A 16,685-nucleotide genomic window follows, 5' to 3' on the forward strand; every position below is an offset into this window, starting at 1 on the left:
CTTTGCAAAGTTGTTCGACAACTTTGAGAGTTATTAAAATAATTAATGCAGTTATCGAACAACTATGCATAGTTATTCGATAACTTTGATAGTTATTAAAACAATTAATACAGTTATTAAACAACTATCCTAGTTATTTAAGCAATTTTATCTTTTTAATTTAATAATATTTTGAGACCACTCATTTTTTTTTTTTTTAAAGTAAAGACTTGAAGGGTCTAGGGGCTCATTTTTTCCTTTTTATGACAGCTTAATATATGTAGTAAATTAATAACAAAACAACACCCGGCAAATTTGATAGCTTAATATAGTAAATTGTATATTTTTCTGGCAATATGTGCCTTTAATCTGAAGCAACCAAAACGAAGTGAGATCTTGGCAATCAAGAAAAAAGAGATCTACGGACCTTTAATCATTTAATCGCGGCGGCTGAGATGTGGGAATCAATTTTCCTAACAGTAGCCGCCACAGCCGGTAACAATATCGGCAAAGTTCTGCAGAAGAAAGGCACCCTCATTCTGCCTCCCTTATCTTTCAAGCTCAAGGTATATGACTTCTCGTTTCTATTTATTTTGGTGATTCGGTTCAATTCCTTTCTGTTTCCTTGTTAACAAAGTTGATTTCTTGAATGTACATTTTCTTTTATTCTGAGTCTCTCAGCTGAATGGGTGGCTGGTTATGTTTTTGTATATTATGTATGGAAATGCGGTTCAAATGTCTGATGATGATTTTGTTTCTTGGGTTGTGATGTAAATCTGTTACTGCACTCACATTTCATTGTTTTTGCAGGGAGTCTTTTTTTTTTTTTTTGGGTGAGGGGTTTGAGATTTGTCTAGTCATGTAAGCCAACCTCAAGTAGTTTTGCAATTGACGCGTAGTTGTTTGTGTTGTGCCCGCCATTTGTCATGTAATTCTGATATGAGAGATTGCTTATCACATAGATAAATTAGATTCACCACACGGATTTTATGTTCTTATGTTCATATATACACAATGCTTTTGTATCGGACATGTAGAGCACATTAACAAGCAATGAAGTCAATCGTCTAGCTTCCTTTTACAGGTTGTTTGGATGGTGGTTTTCTGTGGTATGGTTACAAAGCCAACCATGTTTGTTTTGATTGTTTTCTAAAAGGCGTGGTATGGTATGGTAATCTTTCATGGTTTGGGAACCATGAAATTGCCCAATTTTTAGAACCACCGATTTGGTGGTTTTCCATGGTTTTCTTATTTATTTTTTCAATTATTCCCTCATATAATATTTTCTAATCGTATTTTACCCTTTACCCCATATTACTACAACTCCTCTGTTATTCTACATTCTCTCCTGTTCCTTCTCCGGTTGATAACATAATTTTGATTCCTTTGGATTGACAAGATTTTACGTCAGAACTCACGTTAACACATCCATTTGGAGTGTATGGATCACAATGGCCTGCTAGATTGAGCATCGCGTTTCGACCACTGCCAAATGTTGAGAGAAATGTTATGTTCACGAAGTCATAGTTCCCTGTAGCACAAGTGCCGCTAGTGTCCCTTCATTGCCATTTTGTCCCTAATAGATAGCAATTCCCCCTGCTTCAGACCTTGTTGCTAGTGCTAAAATCAACAATATTGGGACATAATACAGAAAAATGAAGCCTTGATTGCCATGTTCTAAATGGTTTTCAATATGGTCTTTGATTTTGTTCTTGTTGGAATAATGCAGCAAAGCTACATGTTTTTTGTAGGGAAAGAGTTGAATCTGAATGGTTGTGAAAAGTTGTCTTTAATATCACTTGTAGACAACGTTAGAAGCCATGTTACTGTTAGTTTGTGCTTCCGCCTGCCGTAGCAGTTGTTAATAATTCAATATTAACTGCTAATACATAGAAAACTTGAAAGCAAATAACCAAATACTGCCTATGTACCTAATAATTCAATTAGGGGCATTTTAGTAAATTTACTTGTTACGATACAGTACCATACCATCAAATCAAACAAAAAAACTGTTATTAAACCGCAGTGAACGATACAGTCCATCCAAACATTGTATTGTACCATATTGTACTGTATCATACCATACTATACTGTACCATACATTATGAAACCATGACAAACCACCATCCAAACAAAGGCTTAATATGAATAATTTTTTCCTGAGCAGGATTTCATAATGCTGGTATAAACATGTGTGCGCAACAAGTTTTTCAGTAGTCTTTTTAAGTTGCTAAAGCTTTTGCCTAGTTTATCGTCAAAAGGTAACACTGAGTGGCACTTTCCTTTTTTTTTTTATAAGGTAAAAGTTTCATTTTTAAGGTACCAAGAAGGTACATAAAAGGACAGAAACAAACATCAACAACGACAGCAACAACATACCCTGTGTATTCCCACAAAGTGGGGTTTGAAGGGATGGGGGTTGTAAAGTGTACACAATTCATACCCCACCTACCTCACATGAAGAGAGAGGTTGTTTCCGATAGACCCCGACTCAGGATGGATAAGAGTATAACAACAAAAAATATAAAATCAAACAACACAAAAGGACATCACAACATTAGATGATAAAATAAATAAGACACCCACAAGGTAATATTATAAACTAGCTATTCGAAATCATAGACATCACCAAAACACCACGAACAAGAGACTACAAGAAACTACCATGACACAGATACAAACAAAGCGCTTTTTCCTACTATTATGGAAGTATTTCTACCTACTAACCCTTTACCCTAACCAGCATCCTCCGCACTTTTCTATCAAGGGTCATGTTCTCCGTAAGCTGGAACTGCTCCATGTCATGCCTAATCACCGCACTCCAATATTTCGTCAGGCCACCTCTACCCCGCCTAAAATTATAGCCAGCCTCTCACACTGTCGTAATGGATCATCCGTGCCCCTCCTCATCACATGTCTGAACCATCGCAACCTCACTTTCCGCATCTTGGCCTCCACCGAAGCCACTCTCACCTTCTCCTGAATAATCTCATTTCTAACCCTATCTCGCCTGGTAAGTACACACATCCATCACAACATCCTCATCTCCGCCACCTTTATACTTTTTGATGTGGGAGTTCTTAATTGGCCAACACTCCGCTTATACAACATAGCTAGTTGGACTGCCACTCTGTAGAACTTACCTTTAAGCTTAGGAAAAACCTTCTTATCACATAAGACTTTCAAAGCGATCCTCTATTTCAACCATCTTATACTAATACGGTGCGTGACACCCTCATCAATCTCACCATTCTCCTGAATCATAGACCCATGATACTTGAAACTCGTCAACTCTCCCTCTTCTGAATGACCTGAGAAACCAACTTCACTACTACACCAGCTTCACGACAAATCACTAAGCTTACATTCCAAGTATTCCGTATTAGTCCTGCTCAACCTAAATCCTTTAGACTCAAGGGTTTGTTTCCAGACGTTCAACTTATCGTTAACTCCTTACCGAGTCTCGTCAATCAGTACAATATCATCGACAATAACATACACCAAGGCAACTCGCTGTGAATATGTTTCGTCAAAACATCCACCACCAAGGCAAATAAAAAGGGCTAGGAGTCGATGCCTGGTATAACCCTATCAAAATAGAAAAGTGCTCCGAATCTTCTCCTGCCGTCCTCACTTGAGTCTTCGCACCGTCGTACATGTCCTGAATTGACCTAGTGTACGCCACAGGCACCCCTCTAGCCTCCAAGCAACTCCACAAATCTCCTTGGGGATTTTGTCATATGCCTTCTCAAGATCAATGAACACCACGTGCAAGTCTTTCTTTCTCTCCCTAAACTGCACCACTAATCTCCTCACGAGGTGAAGGGCCTCAGTAGTCGAGTGATTTGACATGCGATCTGACATGAAACCGAACTGATTCACAGAAATAGTCACGATTCTCCTCAGTTTCAACTCTACCACCTTTCTCAAACCTTCATAGTATGGTTCAACACTTTGATACCCCTATAGTTGTTTCAACTTTGAATGTCCCCCATGTTATTATATAATGGAATCATCGTACTCCATCTCTAAGCTTCGGGCATCTTTCCCGCCCTAAAAATGATGTTAAACAACCTTGTCAACCCCGTCAAACCTGCCCCGCCAGTGTTCTTCCAAAATTTCATTGGAATCTCGTCTGGCCCATTTGCCTGACCCCTCCGCATCCTACGAATAACACCCTTGACCTTCTCAACTTTGATACACCTACAATAACCATAATTGCGACACTTCTTCAAGTGGTCCCCAAACACGAAACCTTTGTCCCCTCATCGATCAAAAGTCTATGAAAATAGGACCGCGAACGCCTCCTAACGTGGGCATCCTCTACCAACACTTTTCCATAATCCCCCTTGATGCACTTCACCTGGTCAAGGTCACGGGCCTGCCGCTATCTAGCCTTGGCCAGCCTATACAACTTCCTATCTCCGCTCTTCTCCTCTAAAGTCGCATACAATCTCTCGAAAGCTGCTGCCTTAGCCGCCGTAACCGCTAACTTAGACTTTTTCTTAGCTAACTTATACTCTTCCCAGTTCATTCTTGCCCCCCACCAACTTTGCATAGGCCACCTTCTTATTCTTCACCTTCTGTTTAACTTTTTCGTTCCATCACCAGTCCCCTCGGTGCTTGTCAGATCGGCCTCTTGAGATACCTAACACCTCTCTAGATATTTCCCTAATGCAACTGACAGTCGTCTCCCACATACTGTCCACATCCCCTCTACTCTCTGATACGAGTACGATCATGACCGTGGATACTTTTTGAGTATTTTGAAGATCACCTAAAAGAGTGCACAAGCCCAAGTGTGAAGAAGGCCCCAAACCCGCCCCTAAAGTGCACCTAAGTTGCTCGAACTCGGGTGCGGATCCGAGAGTCGGATTCTTTAAAATATAAATTTTAAGATTCGGGGGTGCGAATTTGAGTATGGATACGGGTGCGGGGATTCGGCTAAAAAAATCAAATATTATAAATATAGAGTTATAAAGGCATTCTAAAAATAAAAAGTTAACTATAATTAAGAGTACTTTTTCCTTTTTTCAATGTTAGGGCAACTTACGTTTCATTAATATTAATATATACAGTTTTTTTATATCATAAAGAATATATAATACAAAAGTCTGCTGTTGTCAGTCCAATAAACCTACATGCTACTGTCTTGTTTTTATTAAAAAATATATATTATAATTTTAATTTTAATAAATATTTATATAACAACGTTCTATTTCTTTAGAGGTAGAGGTATGGACTGCGTACATCTTAACCTCCCCAGACCTCACTTTGTTGTTGTTGTTATAACAACACTAACAAATAAACAAATATTAATGTTGTTGTCTTGTTTTTATTAAACAAATATTAATAAATATAAATGTATATATATATAACAACACAAACAAATAAAACGCTGACGACGATGGCACATTGACAACGACGGATGATTGACGACAACGACTGAGGTGGATTGACGACGACGGCGGTTTCTCGGCGACGGCGACGGCGACGACGGTGGGACATCGATAACGCCATATCTGTTCCGGTGGTCGCTGGTCGAAATTTTTTCAGTAAGTCGCCACTCGCCACTCGTCGGTTAATTATTCGATTTTCCCCCTCAAATTTCTTCGTTAATTTGGTCAACGTCTTCGAAATCATTTGACTGAATTAGAGACGGCGCAAGCACCTGCACCCACCTCAGTCTCGTGTCGAGACGGGGTCGGCGGCAAAACGGTCGAGTCCGAGTAACATAGAAGTGCACTCAATGGATGGCTTTGGAGCCCTTTAATGAAAGGGCCCTTTTTGTCATTTGCCTATTATTTGTAATGTTGTATAAATAGAACATTGTAGGGTTTTATTTCCTTAGTTGCTTAATGATATTGAGAGAACACTTCTCTGAGAGAGAGAGAGTCCAAAACCGAAACTAGGGCATTGCATAAGTGTGGAATCATTTGTGTGTTGCATTTAGCTTGATACGTTGGTTCTTGGGTGGACACCTCTCTTGTGTCAATTGTAAGAGATAGATGATTGTAGTGTGGTTGGCTCTTGGATGTGTGGATCTTATTGTTGTTCTTGAAAAGGTTGTTGTTGTGTTCATATTGTTCTTCACCTATTCTCACATCTTACCAGCATAAAGTGTAAAATAGATCCCAAAAGTTGTAAGACAAAGTTGTAAAGCTTGTTGGTGAAAGGACTTGAACCCATCACTTCCTAGACTTGTCAACCACTTTTCCTTGTTTCAAGGGCCTTGTTTTGTGGGAATAGTACTAGTCAAGTCAAGACTTGTGTTTGAAAATTGAAAGGAGTTCCAAGACTTGTAGTCTTCCCTCCATTAACCAAAGTTCACCATTTCAAATTGTAAAGTGATCAAAACTTCAAATTGGTGAATAAAATGGCGCCAAAACAGTGACCAATAGTGGTTGCCACGTCATCAAATTATTGTTCACATGACAATTTTTGGCTCAAATTTTAATCTTGTAGTTTCATTTTGTGTCTTTAGTTTCGTTTGTTGATTCCAAATCTAACTTACATTAATATTTGTTTATTTGTTAGTGTTGTTATATATACAACAACAACAACAACAACAAACCCAGTGTATTCCCACCTAGTGGGGTCTGGGGGGGTAAGATGTACGCAGTCCATACCTCTACCTCTGATGAAGTAGAAAGGCTGTTTCCGATAGACCCCCGGCTCAAGGCACGAGATACCACACAAACACATAGTGTAGCACAGAAGCAGATTACATAACATAAATACGGTACCCATAAGTAATATAAAGCAGAGGAAAGCAGGGGAAAGCACACAGATTCGTAATACAACATGGAACACGGAACACGGAATCATGACAAGAATAAAACCCCCACCAAGTAATTCCCTACACTAGCGACCCGAACTGGCCCTAATCCTCTGCCGTAATTCGCGTCCTCCAGTCCTTCCTATCTAGGGTCATGTCCTCGGTGTGCTGTAACTGTTCCATGTCCCGCCTAACCACCTCACCCCAGTACTTCTTCGGCCTACCCCTACCCCGCCTAAAACCATCCAACGCTAGCCTCTTACACCTACGGACCGGGGCATCCATGCCCCTCCTCTTCACGTGTCCGAACCATCTCAATCGTGCTTCCCACATCTTGCACTCCACTGAAGTCACACCAACCTTCTCCCGGATAGTCTCATTCCGGACTCTATCCCCTCTAGTCAGTCCACACATCCAGCGCAACATCCGCATTTCTGCCACCTTCATTTTTTGGATGTGAGAGTTCCTAACTGGCCAACACTCTGCTCCATACAACAAGGCCGGACGGACTACCACCCTGTAGAATTTGCCTTTAAGCTTGGGCGGCACCTTCTTATCACACAGCACCCCCGACGCGAGTTTCCACTTCATCCATCCCGCCCCAATACGGTGCGAGACATCCTCGTCAATCTCACCGTTACTCTGGATCACGGACCCAAGATACTTGAACTTGTCCCTCTTACATACCTCCTGAGCTTCCAGCTTCACTACTACCTCATTCTCCCGCCTCACGTCATTAAACTTGCATTCCACATACTCTGTCTTGCTTCTGCTCACCCTGAACCCTTTAGACTCAAGAGTTCGCCTCCACACCTCTAATTTGTCATTCACACCCCCTCAAGTCTCATCTATCAGAACTACATCGTCTGCAAAAAGCATACACCACGGCACCTCCCCTTGAATACGCCGCGTCAACACATCCATCACCAACGCAAACAAAAAGGGACTAAGAGTAGATCCCTGATGCAATCCTGTCAGGACAGTGAAATGCTCCGAGTCTCCTCCCGCCGTCCTTACCTGGGTTTTCGCTCTATCATACATATCCTTAATTACTCTGATATATGCCAGCGGTACCCCACTCACCTCCAAGCATCTCCAAAGCACCTCCCTGGGAACTTTGTCGTAAGCCTTCTCCAGGTCGATAAACACCATGTGCAGATTCTTCTTCCTCTCCCTATACTGCTCCACCAACCTCCGTACCAGGTGGATTGCCTCCATCGTCGAGCGGCCGGGCATAAATCCGAACTGGTTCTCCGAAATAGACACTATCCGTCTCAGCCTCACCTCGACCACTCTCTCCCAGATCTTCATCGAGTGACTCAATAACTTAATCCCCCTATAGTTATCGCAACTCTGAATGTCCCCCTTATTCTTATAGAGAGGGATCATGGTACTCCACCTCCATGCCTCGGGCATCTTTATCGTCCTGAAAATTTCATTAAACAATCCAGTCAACCACCTTACACCAGCCTCTCCAACGAACTTCCAAAACTCCACCGGTATCTCATCCGGCCCCGTCGCTCTACCCCTTCGCATCCTGCGGACAGCCTGTTTATTAAAACGTCTACAATAGCTAAAATCTCGACACTCCTCTGAGTGCTCCAGTTCCCCTAACACAATAGCTCTATCCCCTTCGTCATTCAAGAGCCCATGAAAATACGACTGCCATCTCTTCTTGATGTGGCCGTCCTCCACCAACACTCTACGCCCTCCCCCTTAATGTACCTCACCTGATCGAGGTCACGACCCTTTCTCTCCCTAGCCTTAGCGAGTCTAAACAACTTTTTCTCCCCTCCTTTCCCCTTTAACCCTGCATACAAGCTCTCAAAAGCGGCCGTCTTAGCAGCCGTGACTGCTGACTTCGCCTCCTTCCTCGCTAGCTTGTACTCTTTCCTGTACACCCGCTTCTCCTCTTCGTCCTTACTTTCCACCAACTTAGCATACGCCCCTTTCTTGGTCCCCACTTTCTTCTCCACCTCTTCATTCCACCACCAATCCCCCCGATGGTGCCCGACCCGGCCCCTAGAAACACCCAACACCTCACTTGCATTCTCCCTGATGCACCTTGCCGCCCTGTCCCACATACTATCCACGTCCCCCCTACACTCCCACACCCCCATTCCCGCCAACCTCTCCCCTATCTCCCACGCATTCACTAGCGTCAGGCCGCCCCACTTAATTCTCGGTCTACCCTCCTTACTCCTCCTTCTATTCTTCTTTATACCCAAATCCATAACCAAGAGCCTATGTTGGGTCGAAAGATTCTCACTCAGGATGACAGCAGCAGACTTTTGTATTTTATATTCTTTATGATATGAAAAAACTGTATATATTAATATTAATTAAACGCAAGTTGCCCTAACATTGAAAAAAGGAAAAAGTACTCTTAATTATAGTTAACTTTTTATTTTTAGAATACCTTTATAACTCTATATTTATAATATTTGATTTTTTTTAGCTGAATCCCCGCACCCGTATCCATACTCGAATTTGCACCCCCGAATCTTAAAATTTATATTTTAAAGAATCCGACTCTCGGATCCGCACCCGTCTTGGATACCCGCACCCGAGTCCGAGCAACTTAGATGAAATATGCCAATTTATCCTAAAATACCATGCATGAATGCCATGAATTATGCATGAATCACATACATTGTAAAGAAATTTCTGTCAATTAGCCTCATTTTCATCAACTCCATGCGAGTTAATCATACTTTATGTCAATAACCAGCCAAACCAAATCAAGAAATCTTCGACTAAAGTCAAATTATGATTCTTATTCACATATATCGTCAGGCAAGGTCAATAAGCATTAAACACATACAACAGCTAAAAAATCAATTTATTATCCGTACATAGCACCCGGTACTTGCATATATGCTCGTCACCCAACTATATGTTACCCCCATTAAAAAATATTAGCGTTGAACCAGGCCAGTTCAGGAAACAGGTTAAGGAGTGACGTGACTTCACCGGTTAGGGCTAGTCCCAAGCCATCGGTTGGATAATTGGACCCGTGCAGGATTGGTCTGTTAAGGTGTCCCAACCTAGCCCTCTCCCCTTTACTTGGACCGGTGTGGATGGAAACTCATTCATTCCGGTCCGGTTCTTGGTTGCCTTGGACCGTTAGAGAGGTTTAATTTCTACCTATGTGTCCAGGCCTCGGTGAATAGAGTTATTTGGTACCTGTGTTGGTGGAAGGTAGCAGATACTGTATGAAATTAATTGAGGTGCACAAACTGGCCCGGGCACCATTGTTATAAAAAAATGTCTTTAACTAAATGGTACTTGTCAGCCAAAAAACAAAAGGAACGTCTGTAATTGACTGGTTATCGAATGTGAATGTTGATTCTTGTATTTAAAATAACCATGATTGTTCTCGTGGTTGGCAATCTCTAGTATTAAGCAGACATCATCTTTTTCTTGCCCTTTATGTTCTTTGTTAAATCATGTTGGCCTCCCAGAAGCTATCCTGCTTGCCTTTAATTTTATGAACTCGGCCCATTTCTTCTATGAAACACGACTACTTGGAAAGTTTCATGATCTCTGTCTACAGGTGATTAAGGCTTATGCTTTCAACAAGGCATGGATCTTTGGCTTGCTTATGGATTTGTTTGGAGCAGTCTTGATGTTGCGAGCACTATCTCTAGCCCCAGTAAGTGCATTTCCAGCAAGCTCTCTCTTATGCATGTTTAGGGAATTGAACTTGATACTTTGAAAGTAAATCCATTATTAGAGAAAACCCTAAACATGATGTTTCTTTCTTATATTGATAGCTAGACAAATCCTTCACACTTACCATTTCAATGATATACTCCAGGTATCAGTCATTCAACCAGTTTCTGGCTGTGGACTTGCTATACTTTCGGTCTTTTCCCATTTTTATCTAAAGGAGATCATGAATGTTATTGATTGGATAGGAATTACCTTGGCGGGCATTGGCACCATAGGTAATGTAAGTTCCTTAACACTGCATTCATTAAAAGAACTAATAAGGCTATGGAAAACAAAGAAACAGTTCATTTTCCTCTGTATTGCTAAGCATGAGTTACTGGATAGATGGTCCCATGCATACAGGGGGAAAGTCATCTATTTACAGTGACTACTTGAACTAGTCATTTTTCCACGGGATGAATTAGTTGACAAGATGAGCGTGCTGCCTCACACCAGGTTTTGTACATCTGGTCCATCAGGTTATCCTGGTTGAAGTTGGATTGTTGTTTTGTTAGAGGATATTTCTCTTGATATTTGGCATTTAATCAACCTGTTCTTCTAGTATTAATATTCAGAAAATTTTGTAACTTTTGATTCTTCTGTTTTCTCATTTAGATCTGATTTGATATGCGTTACTTGAGCTGAGGGTATTTCGGAAACAATCTCTCTACCTCCATGAGGTACGGGTAAGGTCTGCTTACATGCTACCCTCCCCGGACCCCATCTGTGGGGATTACCTGGGTATGTTGTTGTTGGTTGCTTCTGATTAATCTACCTTCCTTCAGTTCAAGCACCGATGCAGTTAATCTGTTTTATTTTTGGTTAACTTATAATTTAACTTGGGAACCTCATAGAAAAGTAAAGAGACTGAAACCTGATCAAATGGAAGGTGAGGCAATTACCTGTACGGTCTTACAAAATTTGGCTTGGTTCAAAATTGGTTTGTATTATTGTTCTGCGAGGTCTTCATGTCTTATTGGTTGTGAAAAAATCATCCGTTTGTTACTCTTTCAATTCCTTATGATGCTTTGGCTGACGTGTAATATATCATCTTCTTAGTTGAACCAGTGGCCAATGTCTATATATACATAGGTTTATTCCAATGTCCTGGAATTGAGTAATCAATATAATGCTCTTTTGTGGGATGTGAAAAATGAAGCTCTGGCTCTCTATATGAGGCTAGATGAAAGAAAGAAAAGTAAGAAGTTACAAGGGGAAAGTAATGAAGATGTGGAAGAAGTTAGAAACAGGGGGGAAGATCTTCTGTCAACTTATCAATGAATGTAAAATTAATATCATGAAATATCTGGGGACTTAGCATGATTTCTAAAAGGAATCTCGTTAAGAGTCTAATTGAGAAATGGAGAGCAAACTTCTATTGTTTCCTGGAAACAAAATTAGAAAAGGACGTGGATAATGGATATTATGGCCAAGCAACAATGGGCATGTAGATGATGAGATGGGTATATGTTGAAGCTGAGGGTGGCAGTAGTGCGATTCTAATGTTATGAGACAGTAGCATGTGAAAGGCGAACGGATTGCAAGTGACTGTTATATTCGATCACCTATAGTTTTGAATCTGTGCAACAATCTTTTAAGTGGTGTCTAATGGAAGTGTATGGACCACATACCAGAAGGGAAAGGAAATTATGCTGGGAGGAGATTTCATCATTCAGGTATTTATGCGAGTGTCCATGGGTATTCTGTGGTGATTTCTACACTAGCGGGTTTTTGTATGAAAGAAGGAAATGTATCACTAATGCAATGGTTGACTTCTTAGACTGGATAGAAGACATGGAGCTCTTCAATCCACCATTGTATAAGGGCAGATTTACCTGGTTAAGAGGGATTAGTCACTACAGTGCAGCTAGGCTTGACAAATTCTTATTCAGTGGAATGGAAGGAAACTTCTAGGAGCATAAAACAAAGGATATTGCCCGGGTGAATTTCAGATCACAGCCCACTTCTTTTTTGAGTGGGGAAACTGGTAGCAAAATAGAGCTTCTTTTGAATTTGAATATTGGTGGTTAGGGGTGGAGGGATTTAATGATCAGCTTTTGAGGTCTCTCTGGAAGGATAAGATAATCAATGAGTTGAAGTTTGATGAAAGAAAAAATCATGTTATAAATTCATTATATTTGTGTAGAGGACTTTAGTAAATGTAATAAAGAACATACTAAAATAATTAAAAAGTAAGCAACAACAGCAACATTCCTAGTATGGTGCCACAAGTGGGGTCTAGGGAGGGTGAGGTGTATCCAAACCTTACCCCTACCTTAGTGGGTAGAAAGACCATTGCCGATAATCCTCGACTCGAGGAAATCTTATTACGGAACAGGTTTGAAAAGAATGCAAGATTAAGAAAGCTATAATGAAGACACTGAAGAAATAAACATATGGACCACAAAATATTAAAGATAAAATAACTAAAGTAAACGAAACAATAGAAGTAATAAATTCGAAGATAAGATACAACAACAACAACAAACCCAGTGTATTCCCACCTAGTGGGGTCTGGGGGGGTAAGATGTACGCAGTCCATACCTCTACCTCTAAAGAAGTAGAAAGGCTGTTTCCAATAGACCCCTGGCTCAAGGCATGAGATACCACACAAACACATAGTAAAGCACAGAAGCAGATTACATAACATAAATACGGCACCCATAAGTAATACAAAACAGAGGAAAGCAGAGGAAAGCACACAGATTCGTAATAAAACATGGAACAGGGAACACGGAATCATAACAGGAATAAAACCCCCACCAAGTAATTCCCTACACTAGCGACCCAAAACTGGCCCTAGTCCTCTGCCCTAATTCGCGTCCTCCAGACCTTCCTATCTAGGGTCATGTCCTCGGTGAGCTGTAACTGCTCCATGTCCCGCCCAATCACCTCACCCCAGTACTTCTTCGGCCTACCCCTACCCCGCCTAAAACCATCCAACGCCAGCCTCTCACACCTACGGACCGGGGCATCCATGCCCCTCCTCTTCACGTGTCCGAACCATCTCAATCGGGCTTCCCGCATCTTGCACTCCACTGAAGTCACACCAACCTTCTCCCGGATAGTCTCATTCCGAACTCTATCCCTCTAGTCAGGCCACACATTCAGCGCAACATCCGCATTTCTACCACCTTCATTTTTTGGATGTGGGAGTTCTTAACTGGCCAACACTCCGCTCCATACAACAAGGCCGGACGGACTACCACCCTGTAGAATTTGTCTTTAAGCTTGGGCGGCACCTTCTTATCGCACAGCACCCCCGACGCTAGCTTCCACTTCATCCATCCCGCCCCAATACGGTGCGAGACATCCTCGTCAATCTCACCATTACTCTGATCACGGACCCAAGATACTTGAAATTATCCCTCTTACATACCTCCTGTGCTTCCAACTTCACTACTACCTCATTCTCCTGCCTCACGTCATTAAACTTGCATTCCACATACTCTGTCTTGTTTCTGCTCACCCTGAACCCTTTAGATTCAAGAGTTTGCCTCCACACCTCTAATTTGTCATTCACACCCCCTCGAGTCTCATCTATCAGAACTACATCGTCTGCAAAAAGCATACACCACGGCACCTCCCCTTGAATACGCCACGTCAACACATCCATCACCAACGCAAACAAAAAAGGACTAAGAGTAGATCCCTGATGCAATCCTGTCAGGACAGTGAAATGCTCTGAGTCTCCTCCCGCCGTCCTCACCTGGGTTTTTGCTCTATCATACATATTCTTAATTGCTCTGATATATGCCAGCGGTACTTCACTCACCTCCCAGCATCTCCAAAGCACCTCCCTGGGGACTTTGTCATAAGCCTTCTCCAGGTCGATAAACACCATGTGCAGATCCTTCTTCCTTTCCCTATACTGTTCCACCAACCTCCGTACCAGGTGGATTGCCTCCGTCGTCGAGCGGCCGGGCATAAATCCGAACTGGTTTTCCGAAATAGACACTATCCGTCTCAGCCTCACCTCGACCACTCACTCCCAGATCTTCATAGAGTGACTCAATAACTTAATCCCCCTATAGTTGTTGCAACTCTGAATGTCCCCCTTATTCTTATAGAGAGGGATCATGGTACTCCACCTCCAAGCCTCGGGTATCTTTGCCGTCCTGAAGATTTCATTAAACAATCCAGTCAACCACCTTACACCAGCCTCTCCAACGAACTTCCAAAACTCCACCGGTATCTCATCCGGCCCTGTCGCCCTACCCCTTCGCATCCTGCGGACAGCCTGTCTAACCTCTTCTACCTTAAAACGTCTACAATAGCTAAAATCTCGACACTCCTCTGAGTGCTCCAGTTCCCCTAACACAATAGCTCTATCCCTTTCGTCATTCAAGAGCCTATGAAAGTACGATTGCCATCTATTCTTAATGTGGCCGTCCTCCACCAACACTCTACCGTCCTCCCCCTTAATGCACCTCACCTGATCGAGGTCACGACCCTTCCTCTCCCTAGCCTTAGCGAGTCGGAACAACTTTTTCTCCCCTCCTTTCCCCTGTAACCCTGCATACAAGCTCTCAAAAGTGGCCGTCTTAGCTGCCGTGACCGCTGACTTCGTCTCCTTCCTCGCTAGCTTGTACTCTTTCCTGTTTACCCGCTTCTCTTCTTCGTCCTTGCTTTCCACCAACTTAGCATACGCCTCTTTCTTGGTCTCCACTTTCTTCCCCACCTCTTCATTCCACCACCAATCCCCTCGATGATGTCCGGCCCGGCCCCTAGAAACACCCAACACCTCCCTTGCATTCTCCCTGATGCACGTTGCCGCCCTGTCCCACATATTATCCACGTCCCCCCTACACTCCCACACCCCCATTCCCGCCAACCTCTCCCCTATCTCCCACGCATTCACTGGCGTCAAGCCGCCCCACTTAATTCTCGGTCTACACTCCTTACTCCTCCTCTTTCTATTCTTCTTTATACCCAAATCCATAACCAAGAGCCTATGTTGGGTCGAAAGATTCTCACTCGGGATGACTTTACAGTCTTTACACAACGCCCTATCCCCTTTCCTAAGCAACAAAAAGTCAATCTGGGTCCTGGCTATCGCGCTCCGAAAAGTGATCAGGTGCTCGTCCTTCTTCGGGAAGCCCGAGTTCACCACCACCAGCCCAAACGCCCTCGCAAACTCCAATAGGGTCACACCCTCTTCATTTCTCTCCCCAAAACCAAAACCACCATGCACATCCCCAAAGCCTCCCGGTAGCGCCCCGATGTGCCCGTTGAAATCCCCTGCTACAACAATCTTCTCCGAACTGGGCACGCCTCTCACCACCTCCTCCAAAGCCTCCCAGAACCGCATCTTCTCCTCCCCCTCCGATCCCACATGCGGCGCATAGGCACTACACACGTTCAGGGTAAACCCCCGAATGACCAACTTAATAGTCATCAACCTATCGTTGATCCTCTTCACCTCCACTACCTGACCTCTAAGCTCTTCATCTACCAAGATGCCAACTCCATTCCTACGCCTGTCGCTCCCAGAGTACCACAGCTTGTAACCGTCCACCTCCCTAGCCTTAGACCCTACCCACTTGGTCTCTTGGACACACGCAAGGTTGATCCTTCTCTTCCTAAGAATCTTCACCAGCTCTATGGACTTCCCCTGAAGGGTCCCTATATTCCAAGACCCAACCCTCAGCCTACCATCGCTATCCACGCGCCCCCCACTACCCCCCCCTCGGCCAAACCTTGGCCTCCCACCCACTCCCGCTCTCTCCCCATCTCCCGCCCCCGCCACAGCCCCACGCCCCAACCCCCTCGGACATGACCCTAACCACCCATTACCACCCACAGCCACAACTACACGAAAAAATAGGAAAATATAAGGATATACCCGGTGGCAATATCCAAGCAGCAGCAAGGAGATACAAGGCACACACACGTTCAAAGGAATACTCCCGAAGCAAAACTAAGAAGCGACCACAGCAATAGCAACAACAGACAACAGACAATGTTCACAAATCCCACGCAAGTCAAGGTACACGGGCTACTACGAGCATAGTACTAAGAATGGAATATGAAATAATGAACTAAAATGCAATATGAAATAACGAAATAACAAAGGTTAGAAGTCACCGGATTTCGCTTGGGGCTGCGGCTGCTGGAGACGGCGTGGCGGGTGCAGGCGGAGTCTCGGCCTGTTGGAGACCAAGTTGGCGGCTGGGGACCGGGCGGCAGCTGGTTGAATGCCGGGTTGGGGGGG

At 43.2% G+C, this 16,685-nt stretch overlaps 1 protein-coding gene across 1 annotated transcript in view; it reads left to right on the forward strand.

Moving 5' to 3' along the window:
* The first annotated feature begins 248 nt into the window (after positions 1 to 248).
* The window catches only part of LOC107873220 (probable magnesium transporter NIPA9), a 34,337-nt gene continuing 17,900 nt past the window's right edge, over positions 249 to 16,685 (forward strand). Inside the window, exons 1-3 of the mRNA XM_016719981.2 lie at positions 249 to 545; positions 10,314 to 10,412; positions 10,578 to 10,712. Coding sequence (XP_016575467.1) covers positions 435 to 545; positions 10,314 to 10,412; positions 10,578 to 10,712 — 345 coding nt within the window. The 5' untranslated portion in view covers positions 249 to 434. The remainder of the gene's footprint in view (positions 546 to 10,313; positions 10,413 to 10,577; positions 10,713 to 16,685) is intronic.

This window comes from Capsicum annuum, chromosome 6 (assembly GCF_002878395.1).
Source record: "Capsicum annuum cultivar UCD-10X-F1 chromosome 6, UCD10Xv1.1, whole genome shotgun sequence".
Lineage (NCBI taxonomy): Eukaryota > Viridiplantae > Streptophyta > Magnoliopsida > Solanales > Solanaceae > Capsicum > Capsicum annuum.